Genomic DNA, 24,336 nt, shown 5'->3' on the forward strand with positions numbered 1-24,336 from the left:
GCCGGCCGCCATCCAACCAGGCGGGAAGGCGAGGACTCGACCGGGGTGCTGTCTGTCTGCCCGCCTGTCTGTCTTTTTGTCAGCAGAGCTTAAATAAGGAATGAGCCATATGCCGCAGCCTCATTTGCATACTTTGACATGTCGTCACACGAAGGCGGAGGAAGACTGACTTGAGGGATGAACAGGTTAGCTGGAGGAGGAAGGAGGGAAGACGAAGGAGAATAAAAATCTGAGAAGGAGGTTATTCCAGTTGTGTTGTTTGGTAGGGACCAAACCAAGTGGGACGGGCGATACGTCCATCTATATGCATCCGTATATAAAAATATCTAAAATAATATGATTACTGGGGCGGCACGGCGGTCAAGTGGTTAGCACGCAGAACTCACAGCTAGGAGACCAGGGTTCAATTCCACCCTCGGCCATCTCTGTGTGGAGTTTGCATGTTCTCCCCGTGCTCCAGGTATTCCGGTTTCCTCCCACATTCCAAAAACATGCTAGGTTAATTGGCCACTCCAAATTGTCCATAGGTATGAATGTGAGTGTGAATGGTTGTTTTTCTATATGTGCCCTGTGATTGGCCGGCGACCAGTCCAGGGTGTACCCCGCCTCTCGCCCAAAGACAGCTGGGATAGGCTCCAGCTTCCCCGCGACCCTCGTGAGGAAAAGCGGTAGAAAATGAATGAATGAATATGATTACGGGTTAAAGGTGTTGTTGTTTTGATACTTTACATTCCAGCTAGCTTAGCGGTTAGCTAAGTTTCTTAGTTAAAACTCTTGCGTGCTCTTGAGTGTTGCTGTAAATGTGTTCCGATCGTTGGGGAGCTGAGTGGGGGGGTGGACAGGAAGTGACCTTGGGGCTTCAGAGTCGGTCGCAACAGAAGCCCAGATTTGGTATTATTGCACCTGTTGTGAGATAAAAGCCTGTTGTTTTAAGTAAGCAATCATTACAGTAACATTACTGACCCCTAGTGACCAGGGTAGAATATTTTACATATCATTGCAGCGTTTTTGTAATGCACACTCTATTTGTATTTTACTTCTTTTAATCATATAATGCTGGAAAATATGGCTGTGTTCCAAAGCGCATACTTACCTAGTACTCATACTAACTCCTACAGTATGCAGTATGTCTACACTGGCAGTATGCCATTTTTTAGTATGCGAGAAGTTGCCGGATGCATACTGCATTCGCCAGAAATGTTGAGTATGTATCATCAGCTTACTACTCGCACTCAAATTACCCAGGATGCAACGCGACGTGACATCACCGCGAAAAAAAAAACAAAAAACGTTGGCTGAACACTGAGCAACAGGACGGAACAAACGGCGGTGTCAAGCAGGATGTATTGCAAGTTGGTTCGCTACTTGTTTTCAAAGTAAAAGCAGTGATTTGTCACAATGTTTTTTTGTATGAGAAAAGTAAGGGGGTGTTTTATTTTGTGAAAATAACCAAAAGTGCGTTGCTCACTTCGGCTAGCTTAAATTTTGTCGAATTCGTCCGAACGAAATTGTAAACGGTTGGTATTTGGACAAATAAATGGCACACTCAGAACACTTTCTCGCCTGATTTAATAAAAAATCTCAATAACGTCATGTATTTAAAGAGTTTAGAGCAAAAGTGAAATCAGCTTCAGCCTGTCGATTTCGGCTCGGGTGGGAGCGCAATGCATTGTGGGTTATCATGTAGTACGCTGTAGTGTAAACGCTTTGCATACTGTCTGATGGATTGGGTATGCAGTATGGAGTGTGGATAGTACGGGCATGGAAGTATCTAGTAGTTAGTATGCGGATTCCAACACAGTGTATGTAATACAGTAAACCTCGGATATATCGGATTCAATTGTTCCCACTGGTTTTGTCTGATATAAGCGAAATCCGTTATATGCGTATACCGGAAAATGTCCGTTTTACGCATATATCGGATTTATATCCGGTATATGCGTAAATCGGATTTTATCCGTATAAAAAGGCACTTCCTTGACTATGTTTCCAATGTACCTGGACGCGCAGGCAACGCTGCAAACGCTGCAAATGACGTCGTATAGCGGCCTGTCACGATTCAGCGAATCGGAGCGCCACGATGCGGCCATCTGATATATGCGAGGGAAATTTAATGGAAATGCATTGGAACGGGACTGGAGATTTTGTCCGAAATAGGCGAAATCCGTTATAAAAAATCTGATATATGCAATGAATTTTTATTGGAAATGCATTACAGAAAAATTGGTTCTTTTTTATCTGTCCGTTGTGAGAGAATTTCCGATATATCCGAGTCCGATATATCCAAGGTTTACTGTATATTAAAACTGGGGCTGCGCGGTGTTTGCATGGTTAGTGCGCAGGCCACACAGCTACGAGACTCAAGTTCAATTCCACCCTCGGCCTGTGCATGCGTGGGTTTTCCCCGGGTACTCCGGTTTCCTCCCCCATTCCAAAAACATGCTAGGTTAATTAGCCACTCCAAATTCGTCCATCGGTATGAATGTGAGTGTGAATGGTTGTTTGTCTATATGTGCCCTGGGAGTGGCTGGCCACCAGTCCAGGGTGTACCCCGCCTCTCGCCCCAAGACAGCTGGGATAGGCTCCGACAAAATTTGACAATGTTCATATTTTCTGGACTATTCAAGCATGGAACAGAATGATTTATTCATTCATTCGGAATTTGACACTCAGAATGTTGAAATGTGACATTCAAACATTACCTGTACATTCTAATAAAAGTGCTAGGATCTCCCTGGAACAGATTATTTCTAATTCCATTCTCCTCTAAATATTAACGGCATCCCAAAACAGCCATCTCCCACAGTATACAGTATTGGCTCATCAATCTCTCTCTCTCCGGAGCTTCTACCTGGGTGCTAGCGGGAAAATGACCCATTCTCCCACCTGTGACGTTCGTTCAGAGACGAGCGAGAGAGTAGAAATGGATTTAGCAACGAAAAAAAAAGGTGTGAGAGTGATGCAGTGAAACTATTGAAGTATTAAAGTTTAGTGTTTTTTTTTTCTCCTTCTTTTGTAGCCGTGAGGCATGGATGACAAAGCAGGCAGTGACGCTTAAAGCTTCCAAGTATTTTTGGCCGTATAGCTACAAAAGGCGGAATGAAAGAGTATCGCTGACATCATAGACGAACACGGAGAACATCCTCCGAGGCATCATGACTCGCGCTACAAATTATATAAATATATATCTTTTTTTTGTCTTTTATTTCACCGATATTCCTAGTTATTGGCATCATGTCAGGTGTACATGTTGGTTTCAATTTCTACCACAGGAGATACAGCCGTACTTTGGCTTTTGGGATTCATTAGTTCCAAAAGGTCAGACGAAAACTGAAACATACAAAATCCAGTGCCATTTGTTTCCATTGGGAATCCTGTAAATCCCATTTGTTTGTTCCAGATGCCCCATAATACAAACAAATAATACTGTTTATAGAGAATAATTAGACTTTTACATGCAGAATACATTGGAAAATAACTCTAGATGGCTTTTGATTCTCCGTTTGAGCATCTCTGTGTGGAGTTTGCATGTTCTCGACCGTGCATACGTGGGTTTTCTCCTGGTACTCCGGTTTCCTCCCACATTCCAAAAAGCAATGATTGTCAATAGGTGTGATTTGTTTGTGTATATGTTCCTTGCGATTGGCTGGTGACCAGTCCAGGGTGTACCCAAAGACAGCCGGGATTGGTTCCAGCATGCCCGCGACCCTAGTGAGGATAAGTGGCATAGAAAATGGATGGATGGAATTTGTTGATTGATGTAAATAATACAGACATCCATCTATCCATTTTCTATGCTGGATAATACAGACATTACTTCAACAAATGTAAAACAAACAGAATGATCAGGACAAGACGTGGCATGTCCTGGAAAAACAGGACATTTGGTCACCTCGTCTGTGCAGAACAACTTGGTCCCAACATAACCCAGACAATAGGTCAGGACAAGATGTGGAATCAAAGAATGTCATGGGAAAAGAGGACATTTGGTCACCAAGTGTGCGGAATAACTAAGTTCAGCCCCCGCTTGGACCGTGCCATCAAGTGAGCGTACCGTGCTTCAAGTATTAAACCTACACATGCCCCCCCCCCCCCCCCCCCCCCCAGTGGCGCAAATACTAAAAGATGTATCTGCTAAAATCCTTCAAGGAGAGCTAAGATAGCTTTGGAATCCAAGTTAATGTCTTCTATTAGAACTTGTTTCCCTTCTATCTGTTAAAAGGTACAGTATAAAAATAAGCACGCTATACATAATTTAATGAATGAGCACGGCGCTGCATTATCAAAGGAGAGGGGGGCTTTTATCAGAAGTAGCGCAAATCTAGCATTCAGCTAAGAAGTGAAATGTAAAAGTTTCATCCGGCATGTACGATTGTGCGCCGCCCGCCGCCTTTAGAAGAGTGCCTTTTGAGTGTTCCGGAATGAATGATCGGGGGTGGGGGGGGCTTTTCACCATCTCTAACTGCCTTGCAGGCCCTTCAATATTTCATTTGTTAGTTTATTGGTTTGGAAAAAAAGATGAAAATAAAAAGCGGCACGAATGTTTTGGCCGCTCGTGTCCTATTCATAAATGTTTTGTAAGGCAGCAAACCTTGAAAAGTTGAGCGGAGTGCCGGCTTTGGTGGAACTCTGGTCCCATGTGGCGTCTGTGTCGCATGGAGTGGGGGGGGGGGGGGGGCTGCAGTGCTTTGCATGCAGCTTGTTTTTAATCACGGATACTTTAAGTGTCAATCAAAACGATGTTGAAACAGACCGTTAAGACCTTGGATGCGTCTTGTGTCACATGACTGGATGTCATTGATACTCCCGTACGCCCACTTTGTATTTTCCGCCATTATTTTCAAACAAATGAAAGAAAAATCAAGGTCGGCCATCAAACCAAACATCTAAACTCAATATTGGTGCTGGTTAAACACAAATACTTTCTGTCCTGCTGACTTCTGTTCCCGCCGCACGAAACTCAGCATAATTTGATATATCAAACTGTCACTCGTAGTGACAGGCGGCAGAACCAAACAACTCAACATGGAAGACATGAAACACCACATTGGTCCCTCTTGATTGAAAATTTGAGTACAAAAAAAAAAAAAAAAAAACCCATGACGGAACAGTCGACTGTCATAAAGTATTACGCACGCTCTGCGGGAAGGACTTTGCTTCTCCCGGTTTCAAATAGCACATTAAAGGAAGAGGGCACTTTTTATGGAAATTTGCCCTTCATCCACAATCCTTGTGTGACACATGAACGTTCTGTGTGTTCTAAAGATATAAAAACAGCTAGCATGAGGTAATGGGACACACCCATGTCGACTATAAAGCCCTCTAAAAAAACACCAACAAGGTTTTATGGTTTGTGAGAATGTAGTAATAAATCAATTCAAATTTGCAGTGCAGTAATACATAAAAATACAAAATAAAGAATAATACATAATGTTTTTATTGTTGTGTTCAAAAGCAGGGCAGTGATAGTAATCTGCCACTGAAACCTCTCTTCTGTGGGGATGCTGGTTGTCCATGATGGAAAGAAGGCTCTTCAGGGTCAAGTCAAGTCAAGTCATGTAAAGTCAAGTCAAGTCAAGTCAAGTTAGATAGCCCTTAATCACAAAACAGCCTCAAAGAGCTTAACAAGGAGGCAACAGTAGACAACAATAGATGATGGACAATAGACGATAGACCAGGGGTGGGCAAACTACAGCCCGGGGGCCACATGTGGCCCACCAAGCGTTTGAATCTGGCCCGCCAGTTGCTTTCTAAGTATTTCAACTTTTAACATACAAACTGGCAACATGACTTGCAAGTCGGATGTCTTGTAAAATAGTGTGTGTGTGTGTGCGTTAAATATATGTTCTGGCCCCCCGGACAAATTTGTTAACTCGCGATAGATGATAGATGACAGCCCCTGATCTGAACCCCCATCAGGGCAAGAAAAAACTCAAAACCCATTAGGTGAAAAAGAAACCGTGAGAAGGGACCGCAGATGGGCGAATCCCCCTTCTAGGATGACCAGGCTGCAATGGATGTTGGGAGGGTAACATGTGACAATTAGGTCCAAGGTCCAGGTCCAAGATGTAATGCCATCAGGAGAGGTGATATAGAGGGAAGATATAGAGAAGGAGCGGCAGTCAAACAGGCATGGAATATTTTTAACTAAACGCTAAAGGGTAGAAATAAGTCTTAAGTCGGGACTTGAACATTTCTTCTGAGGTAGCAGCTCTAATATGAACAGGTAGGGCATTCCGCAACGTTGGATCCCCAATAGAAAAGGCTCTAGACCCCACATACTTCTTTCGATTGTCAAAAGACGGGCGTGTTGTGATCGTATGTTTCTAGACGGAGCATAAGGTCCAATTAGGTCAACCGGATAGGAAGGTGTACATGTAATATTTTGTAAACCAGAAGCAGAACCTTAAAGTCACATCTAAAATGAACTGGGAGCCTTGCAAGTTGGCTAGTATTGGAGAAATCGGGGTCTTAGCTTACGGGTATTTTTGCCCATAGCAACACAGAAAGTAATACAAATAAATAAAAGTGACGCGAATAAAAGTGGGTCATGACTTAATGACTTTTGGAAAATGTAGGTCCCAGCTAGACACCCCTGGTGTGTATTATATAAAATCATTTCAAATATATTTGAGTTCAGCTTTGTCCGGAACAAAATCTTTCCAATCCTTTTCCATGCATCCCTGCGTTAACTGGCTTCCTCCTAAACCAAGTTTCCTGTTTGTGTGATGTTCAATCACGGTCCTGCAGACAGCCAAGAATTAGTTTTCACCTAAATACACGTGCATGCAAGTGTGTGTGTATGTGTGTGTCTGTGAAAGACGGAGTGCTGGAGGATGATTGTGTTTCTCCGTCTGTTCCCGCCTGTTGCCGCAGTATTCACGGCACATCTGTCTCTCTAATAGGATTATAAAACATTCACCGGCATATGTTTGCTTCTCATTTTTGAAGATAGTACTTCTGCAGACTGACGCAGATTTGCAAGGATTTGTCAAAGCACCATAGTCCGGATAATGCATGACAATGCAATCAAACCATTTTTTTCCTCATCAAAACCGTGTTTCTCTTTAATGGCAAGTACACTAATCACTATCTGAAGTTGTTAGCAATTACAATTTGGTATGGAGTCCCAGCATCTGCTCCAGCTACAAACGTAGAATAGTGTGCTCACAAGCAGTTAACAAGCCGCTGGCAGACCTCCTCGCTTCCCCCACGGTCACGTGCCAGATTGTAAATCTCCTCCAATCAGCCTCCGAGAGCTTATGTTGATTCTTTTCCCGTGTTGCGGTCGGTCTGTCAGCGTGTCCGTCTGCGCGTTCGCAGTGGGCTCCCCCGCCATTTGACAGAAATCCCACTGAAGTGCTTTAGGCGGGTTGTTAAGTAGCCTTCATCTACTGCCGAGATTACAGGGAGGTTAATATGATCATGCAAATCCAACGGGACTTGGGTGAGCGTTGGGGCGAGATGTTGCTTTCAGAACCGGCGAGCCCATGCTTAATGACATTTGGCCATCGCGCTTGTCACTCCTGTCCTAATTGTTTTAAAGTCCTAAACTCCTCATTCGGAGAGCGTTGGATGGCCTCTCTGAGGAATTGGACCTTTCTAAGACCTCTTGTTGCACTCTTAAGAACTTCAAGTGAACTCTTGATGAACTCTCCATTGAAAGGTACTTTTCTTTATTGCCTGTCTGCCCCGACAGTGTTATGTCATCAAGTTTTCATCAAGGTCAAACAATTAAGGACAAAGAAAGTACTATCACTGGGGCAGGATATTCCAGGGATAAACATCAGGCATTGCATCCAGTAATGGATGCCAGTCAGTGTGGATTTGCAGAAATATGTTGATATATCAACTGCATGGTGTAAAGTGGTTAGCGCGCAGGTCTCACAGCTAGGAGACCTGAGTTCAATTCCAAACTCGGCCATCACTGTGTAGAGTTTGCATGTTCTCCCCGTGCATGCATGGATTTTCTCCGGGTACTCCGGTTTCCAAAAACATGCTAGGTTAATCAGCCACTCCAAATTGTACATAGGTATGAATGTGAGTGTGAATGGTTGTTTGTCTATATGTGCCCTGTGATTGACTGGCGACCAGTCCAGGGTGTACCCCGCCTCTCCCCCGAAGACAGCTGGGATAGGCTCCAGCACCCCCTGCAACCCTTGTGAGGATAAGCGGTAGAAAATGAATGAATGAGTGAATATTTTTGTAGTTAGAGCATAGCAATCCTATTCACAACCTTCTAAATATGATGTTGAACATTAATAGAGCCCTCCAGATATGAGATAACACCCCTATAGTGACCTTTACACCCAATATCGTAGACATAAGAAGAGAAATAAGACATAAATTGCTAAGGTTTAGGGGAGTCGAGTGGAGGGCGGACAGGAAGTTGAGCTTTGTTTTTTTTTCAACAGTTGCTTGTGGTAGGGATGTTGTTACGCTGATCAAGTTTGGTGCTTGTGTGTCAGTAACATGACTGACCCCTAGTGACTCACTCAAGAGGTCTCACTCTGTTCACCGTTGTTCTATGGAGTTTGTAGGAGCTGAACCAACGAGTGAACTATCTTCCTGTCAATAACTTGTCAAGACCTACATGGTACATACACATGGATACGTAAGCACCAAACTTTATCACACAAGAACGGCCAATATCCTTCTTGACTCCTTGTGATGCTGGACACAGCCGTTAGCACCTACAGTACGACTGCTTTAACAGTCAGTACATTAGCCTCCAGATAAACCCGTTATTTAAAGACTTTGACAGTGCAAACCCTCCTCCAAGGCTTCCCTCCGCTTGTCAACGTCTGTCTTAGCTGAGGATTGACATACCTCTCCAGCAGGATAAACCTTTCCAACACCTCCTGGATTACAAGTCGAGACTCGGCGTCTAGCTTCCACAAGACTAACCAGACCAGAGCGCTGAGATAGTTCTGCTCTGTCACTTCACGGCACATCAAAAGGAAGGAGAGGCTTTAAGGAATTAGGTGTGACGGAGGGGATGGAGCATAATAATGGGGGCAGGATGTATGAAAGCGCTAATACACGAGAACATACGTCAAGATTCGTGCTTTCTCCAAAATGAGCCCGATTGAGAGCGGAGGCGTGATGAAGCGATTTGTTGGTTTTTGATTGTGAGGATTTTTGTCCATCAGGAGGAATTTCATCCATTTTGCATGGATGTCAAAGAGCTTTAATGTCTTGGAAGTAAACAACAATTCAATCGGAAGCAATGTCTTGCTGCTTTAGAAGTCAAGACGTGAAGTAGTGGCCGATGTTTTGGGACTGAACATACGTAAGACACACACGTTTCCGTTTAAAGCACGACTCCGAGTACAGATAGAGATCATTTGGACGGGTGAACAGATCCGGATAGAGGTACCGGTGTACTTGCCCATCCAAAAATATTCACAATGCAACAATGCGAGTTCCCATGCTTTTATTTATGATGTCTTTAATATATTATTCTGGACAGCACCTTGGCCCAATGTGGTTGTTTCAAAGTGCTTTGCAAATAAAGTTGGATTGGAAGTCAATGGAGCGAGGTTCCCCCAGGCATCAAAAGTTACCTTGTCAATTCCAGCCCCGTCCAACTTTTATTGAGAGGATCCAATTCAAACCCAGACAGGAAGTCGAGAGAGGAGTTTGAAGGTGGAAAGCGAAAATGGAAGTGAGGCTCCACAGGCTTGCTAAGTCGGTGTGTCAGTTCTTCAACATGTGTCAGCTGGAGTTCCTTTATCTGGTGCATTTAAGAGTGAATATGTTCCTCTTTGCACCCTTTGTATTCCACTGTATACCTCCACTCGTCTATACTGACAGTCCTGGAATAGGAAGAGTAGACAAAAAGAGAGGTAATTCTGGGGGAAAAGTGGGTTGTTTAGGCTTTGTGGGGGCATGTAGAACAGCGTGTATAAAGAATTTAACAGCGAGGACCTGCAGAAAGAGCGAGAGAGAACTGCAAAATGGAGAATAGTTGATGTGAAGGCAACAGACGCAATATGAAAGGAGGCAGACTGTCCTAGATTCATTTTATTATTATTATTATTATTATTTATTCTGCAGGGTGGCAAGGGGGACAGAATCAGACTTTGTTCATCCATGACAATACAAATACTTTTGTTATGCTTTACACCGCCTGAGCCAGCGTTTGTCAGTATTTACTGTAAACATGCCAACATCCGCCCCTCCCCACCCTCCCCACTCCCAACCTAATATGACATTTGATAGAACTTTGATCACCTGTTGCCCCTCAGCTAAACTCGGGATGTGAGGACTTGGGAGTCTGTGAGTGGCAGGTGGGGGTCATGTTTTGATGTCTTAAGACTCGCTGCAGCGCAAATATTTCAGCTTGGTGTCAACCCGGCGTTTATGCCAGGTTGTAGGGTTTTGTAAAATGTGTCAACAGCAGATGTACTCGGCTGGAGGGGCTTGACGTGCTGAGAGAAGTTCACACAAGAGATCTACTGTATCTTTACAAAATGTTCTGTTTTATTCCCTGTAATTAGAGATATATTTTTTTTTCCTCAAAATTCTCCAGCACTTCATTACAGCGATCCCTCATTTACCACGGTTAGCTGGTTCCATCCCCAACCGTGATAAGTGAATTTCCGCAAAGTAGCATGGAATACTTTCACAGTTAGAGAATAGAAAGCCTGTTTACATCCTTCTAAATGCTGCAAAAGTTTGTTTACCAGTGGTTCTCAACTGGTGGGTCCATAAAATAAATAAATATATCAAATATATATACAATTATAAATACATATACATACATAATACATAAATATAAATACAAATTATAGAAGTTTATAAAGATAAACAAACAGATAAAAAAAGAGGCCGCCAATGAATGCACATAGTGGGAGCCTGCTATTAAAACACCTTCAATATGATTATGATTTTATATTTATGCTGTGAGCATATGGTAACAGGGACATTCAATGGCGCTGTAGCTTAGTTAATCTATAGGCAACATTATGGAAATGGAGCATTACTGGTGCTTGTTTCAGTAGGTGCTTCCCATTATGTGATTTCTTAGCTGCCTCTTTTTAACTGTTTAGAACACACAGAAAAGAGAGAAGCATAAGAGTTGTGAACGATGGGCAAAATTACAAAAAAGGGCAGTTTTCCTTTAAAGGGGACCTGTTATGCTTTGCCTCTTTTCTGACCTATAAATGTTGTTTTGGATGGCTTTGCACAACAGAGTTGTTTTACCAGAATTCCTTATATGGGCGACTGATTGCCTGCACTCGGTAAACATGGAAATCCTTTGCGGAAGTCCTCGGGAGCGCTTGGGGTAGAGCGCTCTACCCAGGGAGGAGGGCCCGGAGTGGAGTAAAGTACACTGCCTTTCTGTGAGAGAGGCAGAGAATCCACGAAAACTAAAAAAAAAGATTCTGGAAGATCCAGAAAGCTTTCCGTGCGGGTTATTGTGTGTAGTTGCTCTATAGGAGTCCACAATACAAAGTCCTAAAAATGAGTAAAATAGGCCCCTTTAACAGTAAAATGTAAAAACAATACAACAGTCTACGCTACCTTTGATAACAAGTAAGAATATGTGAGGTGATGCTGGAGTCCATAATCTCTAACTCTTACTTAACGGCATCAGGATCATTAGTCCGCTCTTCATTGAATACCTCATCAGTGACATTTTGCTGAGCCGGCTTCCACAGCAACTGCCCTCGTGACAATTAGGCGTGTCCAAAAGCCCACTCGTGTCTGCATGGCCGGGCACAAGTGCAACAGTCGTAAATACTTCATGCAAATATTGTGACTGGAATGGACCATTATAGGAAAAACAATGGATCCACTAGGCAGGCGTCTTTCGGAGGACAGTGATGGTCCACTGGTGGAAACACTCCCATCCTGGCCCCCCTGAGGTCAATGTGCAATTAAAGCACAGAGCAGAGCTCTGCGGTCACATCGGGATGCCGGACATTGAAGGAGGGCACGGCCTGTCGAGCACCCTTTAACCCCCATTTGGACTGAAAGGCTGGGTTAGTTGACTGGCGACTCTACGTGACCCGCGGCCAGTCTTTCAGCCAGCGCACGTGTCTTTGCAGACGAGTAAACGCACAAATGAAATGCGCTGAGAGACCACATAAGCACCGGCGGCGCTGTGATGTATTTGTTGTCGATTGTTGCTCCATCACTTGAAATTGACAAGGGAATTCAATTTGGAGCCAATTCCATCTGAGGGAGATTTTTACAACACAATGACAGCTTGACAGAAGACATTAGAGGACTGGCGGCGGGGAAGAGTCGGCAAAGATAAGACGGAAATCTCCAGATGTCTTCTAAGCGATAATGGCACGGTAACGATCGTTAGGACGCGCACGATGGTGATGATTGGATTAGAGCCGCGCCGTTTCTCCTCAGGATTTGCCGTTCATCGGAGCAGATGTTGCAAAAGCAAACATGCCGTCTGCTACCTTGTGCTATTTTAAGGGATTATTAATACGGATCATAAACCGTCTCCGGGTATCTTTCCCACTTTAACACAGCCTTCCAAGCACGAGTCTGTGACGGTTATCCATCCGCATTCAAACACACACTTCACATTCAGCCTGAATATCATCACTGGGAATGGATGAGTGGAGTATTACGCTTGTCACATGCAAATAATTCCCCCAAAAGCCTGATAGAACTCACTGAGCGATTACAAAGCGCTGCTCTCTTCAGGCATGGAGAATTATTGTGAAGGTTCCACTGTGAACTTAGTCCAATTCAATCCAGATTTAATTACATCCCTTTTTAGTCACTTTTGACAAATTGCTCTTTTGAGCAATACCTTTTTTAGTTAGCTCTTCATTTGCTGGCTTCATTCGGTCCAGTCGCCGGCCAACAGCGGCGGCGGCTTTGAAAGAGTCATCACAGAGGAGAATGAAATGCTGGATTGCCATCTGATGCTGACCTCCTGTCCCGCTTGTAGGTGATCCAGCGGCGGGAGGATGGCTCGGTTAACTTCTTCAGGGGATGGGAGTCCTACCGTGAGGGATTCGGGAAGATCACCGGTGAACACTGGCTCGGTAAGTGGCGTTTATGGTAAATGACACATGGTCACATGGTCTTTCATTTCTATAGTGCTGTTCCACATTCCAAGTTTCCAAGCACATTTAGCTACTGATGACGCAGCATCGGTAGGGTTAAGTATCAACTGGGGGTTCAGTATCTTGCCCAAGGAGGACGGCGGATCCAACTGGCAACCTGCCCCGCAGTGCTGTTTTGTTTTTTTACATGTCCAAGAGGAAAAATTGACGGAAAAGAGGATGGATGGATGGATTATTTTTGGTTGCAACTGAATCAGCAGCGCCTCCGCTGGTGCCAATAGTCTAGTTTGGTCTAACAACAATCTGAGCCATTAGGCTGATGGACGTTTCTGAGAACCTGGTTCAGCCAGCGATGCGTTGGGCTCGAACCAAGGTCCGCAGAATTGAGAGGCGGTTGAGAGTCCTAGCCATTCAGCTAAAAAACCCAGAATGTCACCTCAACATCCAGCGCAACTGTGATGCTAAAAGTCTACTGGGCCGGCGCCAGTTGGTGCCAGTTCACTGCAATGCGATTTGTTGTGGCGCCTAGTGTCACCAATAAGGTGCCAAGTGGCGTGCAGTGGCTCAAACTGCCTCCCAACTGGCTTGTGGTGGCTCGTAACGGCGGCAAAAATTTAGTTTGGTGGTAAGAAAATTTCTAAATGTTTAAAATCGTGGCACTTGCATCAAGCAATCGGTGTGAAGTGTCCATCAAGTGGAACCAAATGTCGCAAACAATCCGCCTATTGGAATCCACTGGCATGTAATGGCACGAGCCAAGTTGTGGCAATGATGCTGCGCCAGTTGGTGCCAGTTCACTGCAATGCCATTTGTTGTACCGCCTAGTGTCACCAATAAGGTGCCTAGTGGCGTGCAGTGGCTCAAACTTCCTCCCAACTGGCTCGTAGTGGCTCGTAGTGGCCCGTAACGGCGGCAAAAATTGAGTTTGGCGGTAAGAAAATTTCAAAATGTTTAAAATCTTTGTCGCGGCACTTGCATCAAGCAATCGGCGTGAAGTGTCCACCAAGTGGAACCAAATGTCGCAAACAATCCGCCTATTGGAATCCACTGGAATGTAATGGCACGAGCCAAGTTGCGCCAATGATGCTAGGAGTCCACTGGGCCGGCGTCAGTTTGCGCCAAAGATTATGTGATTGGCACGTAGTGGCTCGCTGTGACACCAACTGGCACCAACTGGCGCCGGCCCAGCAGACTCCTAGCATGAGGTGTACCACCAATGTTACACTACTTAAGTCGTATTTGGGATCAGAGACACCTCGTGCTGTCTTGTCAGGTATATGTCTCTGGAAAAGAAACCTGAAAAGAGTCCAAAGCACCACTGGTAGAACTAGAACGTTGTCTTTGAACACTGACTCTATGAGAGAGTCTATGAGAGGTTAAAGTGGAGTTCAACCTGTGACTTTCCTCAAAGTTGGCCAAATGCCTTTCAGACAAGGTTGGGCTATAAATAAAAAAAAACATCATACCTTCTACAAACTTCACAGGCCCTCATGAGAAAACCTCGGTTAGTGCCAAAGTGGTAATTCTGACTCAAAAAACAGCCATCCAAAACAGCTAAGCTTTCGCAGAGATGTTGTTTCCTCAGGAAATTTGGCTTCGGCATCAGCGTTTTAATGAGCTTTCACAGTTGTAAGTGTGTAGAAGAGTGTGTGTGTGTCTTTGAAAGCTCTCATCTCAGCGCCACATCAGTCTGCTGGACTAAATGGAGCCTGAAGACGTTTGTTTCAATGCAGCACACATGCTTGGTCACGGTCAAGGTCTCGGACAGAAGATGTCCTCTCCAATCTGTACTTGAGATGAAAAGCACTCGCAAAATGTGCCTGCGGGGAGTTCATCTTGCTATGCAGAGTGGGCTAATGTTTGGAAGCGAGTGTGTGCCACGAGAGATAACGGTTGAGATAACGGCACCTCGTCAAGAGCAAGAACGCGAATAATTTTGAGTAGGAAGCCATCGGAAACAATGGAAATGTCATTAATAACTCTTAGTTAGTGGTTAGCGCGCAGGCCTCGAGTTCGATTCCACCCTCGGCTATCTCTGCGTGGGTTTTCTCCAGGTACTCCGGTTTCCTCCCACATTCCAAAAACATGCTAGGTTAATTAGCGACTCCAAATTGTCCATAGGTATGAATGTGAGTGTGAATGGTTGTTTGCCTATATGTGCCCTGAGATTGGCTGACCACCAGTCCAGGGTGTACCCCGCCTCTCCCCCGAAGACAGCTGGGATAGGCTCCAGCACCCCCTGTGACCCCCGTGAGGAAAAGCAGTAGAAAAGGAATGAATGAATGAATGAATATTTTTGTAGTTAGAGCATAGCAATCCATTCACAACCTTCTAAATATGATGTTGAACATTATTAGAGTCCGCCAGATATGAGATAACACCCCTATAGTGACCGTTACACCCAATATCGTAGACATGAGAAGAGAAATAAGACATAAATTGCTGTGGTTGAGGGGAGCCGAGTGGAGGGCGGACAGAAAGAGTTGAGCTTTGTTTTTTTCAACAGTTGCTTGTGGTAGGGATGTTGTTCCGCCGATCAAGTCTGGTGCTTGTGTGTCAGTAACATGACTGACCCCTAGTGACTACGAGACCCGAGTTCAGTTCCACCCTCGGTCATCTCTGTGTGGAGTTTGCATGTTCTCCCCGTGCATGCGTGGGTTTTCTCCGGGTACTCCGGTTTCCTCCCACATTCCAAAAACATGCTAGGTTAATTAGCCACTCCAAATTGTCCATAGGTATGAATGTGAGTGTGAATGGTTGTTTGTCTATATGTGCCCTGGGATTGGATGGCTACCAGTCCAGGGTGTACCAGGCCTCTCGCCCGAAGACAGCTGGCATAGGCTCCAGCACCCCCTGTGACCTCCATGAGGATAAGCAGTAGAAAATGAATGATTGAATTAATAACTGACAATGTATTAAGCCTAAGCTCCAGCTCTTCTAGGCGAATCCCGAGGCATCGTAGGTCTTCCCCAAGGCTTTCTCCCGGTTGGACCTGCCCCAGGGAGGCCTCCAAAAAGCAACCAAGGGGCATCCCAGTGATCTTTAGTGTACGGGAAAGCACACGCAATATTGTCTTTTCAGTCACTACCCAAAGCTCATGACCAAATGTGGAGGTCGTAATACGTATATTTTGACTGGTAACCTGAGAGCTTCGCCTTTCGGTTGAGTGTCCTCTTCACCACAACGGCCAGATGCAGCTACTTAACTACGGCTAATTTTAAAACATCCAAATGACAAAACAGAAACATGTCAATCAGGAATCCAAGACACCGTGCACCATAAACTAGTAAAGCCTCCAAAAGCATTTCTTTGCAGATCTGAGGCCATGGAGGCTCCGGTGGAACCCAAGTATGCAGCCAGATCTGTGCCGGAACTTGTTGTGCAAACAAAAACCAGACCTTTTTGTAGGCTGCTTTCCTTTATCTCAGCTTTTGTTGCTCACTCAGGGCTTGCTATTGTGTCGTCACCCCCATCATCGATTGCCCTCTGGGCAAAAATGAAAAATGGAGTCACGCTCGCCTGCAGTCTGCAGAGAAACTTATTGCGTGCGGCTACCGCCTCCAGACTAATATTGCTCAGCAGTGTTAACCACCATTTCTGAAGATGCCATCCTTTTTTTTTCTCCCCTCTGTGCTCTACATATTGCTCTTGTAATGGTGTGATGATTGCGACAATTTGCTGTGTTCTTTTTAAGAGGAAATGTTGCTGCTATCTTGTAAGATGGTGGAGTCTTGCCTTTGCAGTGCTGTGGTTTTATCACCAAGCAATTAAACCAAGCTGGGACATTCTTCTTTGCTTGCGTTGGTCTGATTTCTTTTATTAGCAGCGAGGATGTAAAGCAGGGGTCTCAAACTCGGCCTGACCTTTTCAAGTGTAGCTTCAGGAAGTAGTGACGTGGACGCTAGTATCATGTGATCTCTTAAGTGTTTAAGTTTCTGTTTGGACTACTCAGACTGTCAACCATCCACTATCACTAATATCACCATCGGGTTTGGAAAGGCGTGACAAAATTGCTACGGTCTATTATTAGTCCAAACATATTGAAATGCAAGTGATATGTAGTATTCTGGTCACTAGGTGGCAGTAATGACATGACGTGAAGTCATGATGTCAACCATGGCATGTCCCACATGATAGAGTAAAAAAAAAGTTCTCCTCCCATCCAGTGTGGAAGTGAAAAGTTATTGGCTAAGTGTTAACTTGCAACTGCCGTGAGTCTGCAAGAGTTGTAATGTTTTGTAAACTAAGAATAAAAGTGTAAATGTGACTATAGGGGTGTTATGTATGTCTACAGGGCTCAAATAATGTCGGAGTTGGATTTCTATGATCCAACTACGACAATATTCAATTTATTTAGATAGCGTGGATTCATTTATCGGAGACATGACTGTACTGTGTTTTATCCCCGCTACTACATTACTACCCCCCCCCCCCCCCACACACACACACACGGAGAAGTCTGACTTGAATGTGTTCACGCAAGGATTTGACTGACAGCTTTTTACACAAAGCTGACTAAAGTTCAGCTCGACAAATGTGTGGCCAAAGTGTGATGGATGAGAACGTCTGTGGATTTATTGCTGGAACGCGGCGACCACGAACCACGAACGATGTGAATAGCTCTTATACCGCAGAACCTGGTGTTGAACTATTTGCAACACAACCTTTCTTTTATCTCTCCGCTGTGCAAGGTGAATTTATTGTGCACGGTGCACAATAACAGTTTGACTCCTCCCGCCTCCATCCCCACCCTCGCCCCACAGAGGAACGGGCGGACAATCAGGGGAATTAGCGGAGGCAGAAAGCGCTTGAAGGTTGGCGCGGTGGGGAGGGTTGGGGTGCTATTGATGTCACAGTTTTAAAGAAAATCTGTTTTGCTCGTCTTTGAGCTCCTTCCATTAACGCCCTGGCTTTTTTATTCAGCGTCTGCATTTATTCTCATTTATTCTTGCCAAGTATTTACATCCACAGTCAGGCTTGGATGAGGTAAAAGAGGCTGTGCTTGGCTGACCAGATAACACACAGAAGAACACACAGAATCTATCAAAACGCGGAGGGTGGATTGTCAGAGCGTGTGCAGGAAGCTTATACCGCAGTGTTTTGAGGATTACTGGCCCTCCTCCAAAGGTCTAGACCTTCTGATCTTTTCTTGGCCTGTGTGATTGGCTCAGACTGGCAAAAACCTCCATATTTTGCTTGACAAAGTTGCATCCTTTCCTTTATCACTATGTGGTCCTAAACGACCGCCCTGAACTGAAGCAATGCAGCAGAAGCTTACTTCCTGAACAACACAACCTAATTTGTGTAGCGCCAAACCGTAGTCCTGCATCCTTCAGAGGATGCGTTCAAAGACCATTACTAAGCCTATGTCCCAAATGGAAGGCAGCCCAGTAAATGCAACACTGCTGCAGCGGGGAAATCATCAAGAGGCGTAATAAGTTATATTAATGGCTATAATCGAGACAAATCTGCTTCGTTCACTGACAAATAAAACACATGTAGCCCTTATGGATTGTCATTATCCTTCCCCAAAAACAAAAAATGCTAATGTGGCTACTCGAGTGTTTAATGAGCCAGCTGTATAAAGCATGAACCGAGACCTAATAAAATGTGTTTTATACACAACAGCTTTTCGCCTGAGGACGTGAGATGCACGCAAGTCATATCTGCAAGGACCAAACCAACACACGTCCACAAGGCAGAGGAAATATTTACTGTACCTGACTGTGGAAAAGACACCCACCTCAACCTTGGCACATTTTTTGACCTTTGAATACGCTTGTCCGCGTTGTGTTGCATTTGACCGCTTTCAAGTTCAGTCTCTAAAACCTGGATAATGGGTTTACTGGCCTGGTATTCATGCTTTTATTGGTCCGTGGCACATTGTGGAAATAATATATGCCAAAAAATAAGCAAAAAATGGGTCAAATAGACATAGTGGGGTCTGTTTTCGTAGACCGTTTATTGAAAATAAAGCAAAACTGTGTTTGGTTTTAGGACTATTTATAAAAACCAAGCCAATGATGATAATGAAACTAAATCTCCATATTGGAATCATATTTTATGGTAATGGTAATGGTTTTATTTCATTTGAACATGCATCAGATTACAATTGAGTGCATCACATAATCAGTTCCCAGTTCCACATGTCCAAAAGGAGTAGGAACAAGCAAAGCTTATTAAATACTTGTACAATCAGTAACTGTTACATTTGTTCACTTCCTGCTTTCCTAATATAGTTTAAGTTAAACAAACAGGTAAACATTTTTGTAAAATTAGGTTGAATAAAACATTAAAATATTATGAAAATAAAGTCAAAATATTATGCTGATAATCACGAGAAGATTTACCAGAAGAAATTTGGAAAGTTGAAAAAAGAAAACAGATGAAATTACAATAATGAGGTGTAAATATTACAAGAAAAAATATTTTCCTAATGAAAAAAATATGTAATTTTACAAAAATGAACTTGTAATTGGGTTGTTTAAGGTTATAATAGAAAATGTATAAAAATTATTTAAGAGCGAGGACAGAATTTCACACTAATAATGGGCTCTTTTTACCTATATCACAAAGCTGAGATGCATTTAAAAAATATATATATATTGTTGGCATATCTTCATGTGTTGCTTTGCAGGGTATGAAAATATCCTTTGATGTTTCACTATGTGGCCCAGCCCAACTTTACACAGATAGATTTCCTCTCACACCACGCACCAGCTTCCAGTAAAAATCCAGCCTGCACTTTAAACGAGCAGCCCTCCCCTTTGTAGCATTGCATGGTCAAACTCTCAACTATATTATATTGCTGACCTTCTCCCTTACACGGCCAATGGGCCTCTTCGCTCTTTGGAACAAAGTCTGCCGACGCGTCCTTCAAAGCCCTCATAAAAGCCGATGCATTGCGAGCCCCTTTCATGGAACACTTTCCCCTTTTGGTTGTGACCCTTGGACTCTTGTGACATCTTTATGTCCACAGCTGAATGGCATGGAGTCTGACGTCAGTGAAAGTCTTCCTTTGCATCGGATTCCTCGATTAATTCGCTTGTTGTCATCCAAGACATTATTCATTAGAATAACAGAATATGTTATGGTAGAAGTCATCGAGTTTTGATTATTGCTCTCGCTCTCTAATGTGTTTTTTCATCAATTCATGAATGAATAAATGATGGCTATTTGGTGGTAGACTATTATGATTAGTCCAAACATATTGCAGTACAAGTATAGTTGTATTATTAGTAGTAGTATTGTGGTCACTAGGTGGCATTAACGACACCTTAACACTGCATGTCTGCCATGACATGTCCCACATGATAAGGTGGAAATAAAACAGTTCTCCTCCCATGTCGTGTGGAAGTGGTAGGTTGTCGGCTTTGAGGCTAACTGTCCTGCTAGCTTGTTTGATCGCTAGCTGGCAGAATTGCGCAACGTGGTATATAAACAGTGAATAAAAGGAGTACAGGGGTGTTATTTCATGTCGCCAGGGCTCTAATAATGTTTAAAAAAGAAACAGGTTTTCTACAAAAATATTCAATTCATTAACATTGAATTCTATATTGCAGTAATTAAATCTCTGGAAGCAAATAACTGCTATAAAGGAAACATGATGAAGTCTGGTGCTTGTGTGTCAGTAACATTACTGACACCTAGTGGCCGGTGTAGAATACACATCATGGCTGCGTCTTTGAATGCGTCATGTTAATGCCCTTATATTTGTATTTTACTTCATGTGGCCATTGCTATTGAAAATGCATAATTTCGACAACAAATCAGTACAATTTGCCTTTGAGCCATATTACTGCAAACCTGGTGAGGGATTACCGTACCATTCACGGGTGATCTATGAGCGTAACACCTGTGGATAGCAGGGACCCGCTGTACTCGACAGAATCGGTGACAATCAACTCCCCCGATCTCTCCCACGCACGTGGCGGGTGGCGTGGCTCATTCATCTCATGTCCATAAAGAACACACAGTCCGGACGCGGTTGGTGGGAGAGTGCCTCCTTGCAGACTCCACGTACTTGTGATGGAAGGAGGGGCGAGTTAAAAACCACTCAAAAGCTCCCTGCTGGGTCTCGACACAATACTACTATTGGTAAGACATTAAACATGGACTTATAATGTAGGGTAGAGACTGTGACGTACGTGCAAAGACATAATAAGCCTGACTGAGTCCCTCCTGTACCTTTATGTCCGCACACCAAAGCATGACGCATTTTAGTTTTGTTGTATGCCGCAGTTTTTACTTCAATAATGACTTGCAAAAATAAAGCATAAGTCACTGCAGCGAGCCGTTGTGCATGCTCGCCTTATCAAATAGACCAAAAGGGGACACGCACATCACCAAATCGATTTAGTTGGCTGCAGAATAGACGCGACGGCATAAAAAATATGTTGTTTACCTTATGCAACAACCACTTTTTTTTTTTTTTTTGGTTCAGTTAATCATTTTTCCTTCTCCATGGGCCGATGCACATAAACACACCCATGCACACGCATTCATCCTCCGCCACAACGCAGCAGCATCCCGGGGCTTCTATTTATGCTCTTGCCACTCTGTGGAATATTCAAAACAGACTGTATCTACTGGAGAAAGCACAATTCCTGCAAGGGCGACTTGCCGGCTTGTGCGTGAACATGTCACGTTATTTTGGCCTGTGGACATGTGCTTTTTTGTGCAGTGGCAGCAAGCAGGCCAGGCGAGCAGAAAGAACGTGTCGGTCTTAAATGTTGAACTTGCAGCTGCCAAGCGGAAAAGGCAACAGCGGCTGAACGGACACTAAAACAACCACAGTGCAGTGGACCCCTTTAAGATTTATCCCGGGATGATCGTCCTCCTATCTGCTTGAATCCATTCTCTAGTGGCTATTTGTCCTTCCAAAAATTAACTTAATCTAAACTATAATCAAAAGGCCATTGATGCACCATGGGTTGTGCACCTCTCTTGCTCTGGTACAAAAACCATAGGCCCATCCCGGTGCATGCTGGTCCTGTCTGTCTGCCTACTTAAATAGATTGCAGGTGCCCAGAGTGTTGTCCAATGAAATAAACCCACAAATTAACCCCAATAAAATATGGTAAATAAACAAATAAATAGCTAACAAGAAAATATTATCAAGTAATCCAAACAAAACAACAAAAAATAAATCAACAGATATTAGAAACCTAGGAACACACTACTAAATAGCTCCTACACATTCCCTCAAATGGAACTTAACTCTGATGTAATTCTGTTCATAAACAAAGACATTACATTAAGAGTTTATATGTGCCCTACGAATGGCTGGCGACCAGTCCAAAGTCAGCTAGGATAGGCTCCAGCATACCCAGAGACACTAATGAGGATAAGCGGCATCGAAAATGGATGGATGTGGCTTCCATCCTTTTTTTAAATTGAGACTTCTTGAATTAAAAATCTTCCTAATGGACATGTAAGGACATGATACATGATACATGATAAGGACATGATACAGCCTCTGACCGGCTGCTAGAAAGATAAGTTACTTAAACAATGAAATCAGGCTTCACTACACATCAAAATTATCAGATACAAATTGCGCCAAGGTTCCATTGCATGAAAATGATGGCACAAGTGCAGCATGTATGTCATAGTTATGACTTTGTATCTCATAATTATGACTCTGTATGTCATAATTATGACCGACCAATGGATATTTGTTCATATGTGCCCTGCGATTGACTGGCGACCAGTCCAAAGTCAGCTAGGATAGGCTCCAGCATACCCAGTGACACTAATGAGGATAAGCGGCATTGAAAATGGATGGATTTTTTTAAATCGAGACTTCTTGAAGTAAAAATCTTCTTTATGGACATGTAAGGACATGATACATGATACATGATAAGGACATGATACAGCCTCTGACCGGCTGCTAGAAAGACAAGTCACTTAAAACAATGAAATCAGGCTTCACTACACGTCTTAAAATGACACCAGCAGCGTTTATCAACCCAACTTTAGCCAATATGCTAACTTAGAATGTTGTTGCTGTTAAAATATGAGTACAATGTTAGCATTTTAGCTCACATAGCTATGCTAGGTTGCTAACGTTTGTGGTCTTAGCTCCCAGTCCAGTTTTATGGGATATATGGCATCTATTACATTCGATATCCGTGGAGCTGATGGATGGATGCATGAATGGATAGATAGATAGGAGACTAGGAACACACTACTAAATAGCTCCTACACATTCCCTCAAATGGAACTTAACTCTGATATAATTGCGTTCAAGACATTACATTAAGAGCTGTTGCTATCCAAAACAGCAGCACATATGGAGGTTGATTTCCATCTGGGGAGCAGCATTATGTGAAGTAGGAAACGTTTCTATCAATAGATGCCACCTGAAACTAAATGATTGAATCTTTAAGGAAGTGTTGAAAGGAAACCATTGCACGTGGAAGAAAGGTGGTGTTGTAGACCTCCTCCTCTGTTCAAAGAGGGCTACCTTCTCTCCTCTTTCAAACCATCTGTATTCTCTGTATTCTCATCTGTGGTGTGCCATGATCTTGCTCAGTGGCCCTGATGTCGGAATCTATGCATTCCTCATTGCTCTGGACAGCCTACACCAGATTGTCTGGCTATGGGAGGTCCCGTCTTTGGAGTGTACCTCCAAGTGAGGCTAGAAGCATATTTTCCTGAAATTTGTGGTTAAACTCCAGGTTCCTGGTAACGACTCTTCTGTCAAATACTCCAAACACAGACGTCTCCCAGCTAAAGGTGGCTATCAAGGTCGCAGGTTCTGCGTAGGAAAGGTGAAAGGATGTCTGAGGATCGATTTCTCCGCTCCTCGGTGGACGAGACTCAGCTGCACATCCGACTGTGAATGTTTGTGATGCAGACAAAAAAAAAAAGTAGCAGTGATGAGAGTGGAATAGTCTTTGAGGTGCTGCAGAAGATTGGCCTGCTGAAGGTAATTTGCTGAAAAATAGAGCCGCGGCGGAGGAAGCAGAAGAAATAAATCACTTGTGTTTCCATCTTCCGAGTCACGATGCAGCATGCACATGCATGTACATGATGATTGCACTTGATTGCGGTGCACACGTGAAGCCACCGTGTGCACCGGGGGTTGGCTGACTGCTCTTCTGTCAATTAAAGCGGCAACCTTGCAGGAAGGTCACAGGTTGAAGAAACTCTCCAGATGGTCCCGTGCATCCAACCCCCCCCCAGCCTGATCCCTCTCTGTTACTGTTAGGGGGAGTAAATAACACCATTACTCTCACAGGTCCTCGCTATCCATCCCTGTGTGCCACTTCTATTGTCTCACAAAAAT

At 43.8% G+C, this 24,336-nt stretch overlaps 1 protein-coding gene across 2 annotated transcripts in view; it reads left to right on the forward strand.

Moving 5' to 3' along the window:
- fibcd1b (fibrinogen C domain containing 1b) overlaps positions 1 to 24,336 on the forward strand; it is a 97,235-nt gene that overhangs the window by 49,980 nt on the left and 22,919 nt on the right. For both annotated transcript variants that reach the window (XM_058054082.1, XM_058054083.1), the window contains one exon: positions 12,926 to 13,022. In XM_058054082.1, coding sequence (XP_057910065.1) covers positions 12,926 to 13,022 — 97 coding nt within the window. The remainder of the gene's footprint in view (positions 1 to 12,925; positions 13,023 to 24,336) is intronic.

This window comes from Doryrhamphus excisus, chromosome 2 (assembly GCF_030265055.1).
Source record: "Doryrhamphus excisus isolate RoL2022-K1 chromosome 2, RoL_Dexc_1.0, whole genome shotgun sequence".
Taxonomy (NCBI): domain Eukaryota; kingdom Metazoa; phylum Chordata; class Actinopteri; order Syngnathiformes; family Syngnathidae; genus Doryrhamphus; species Doryrhamphus excisus.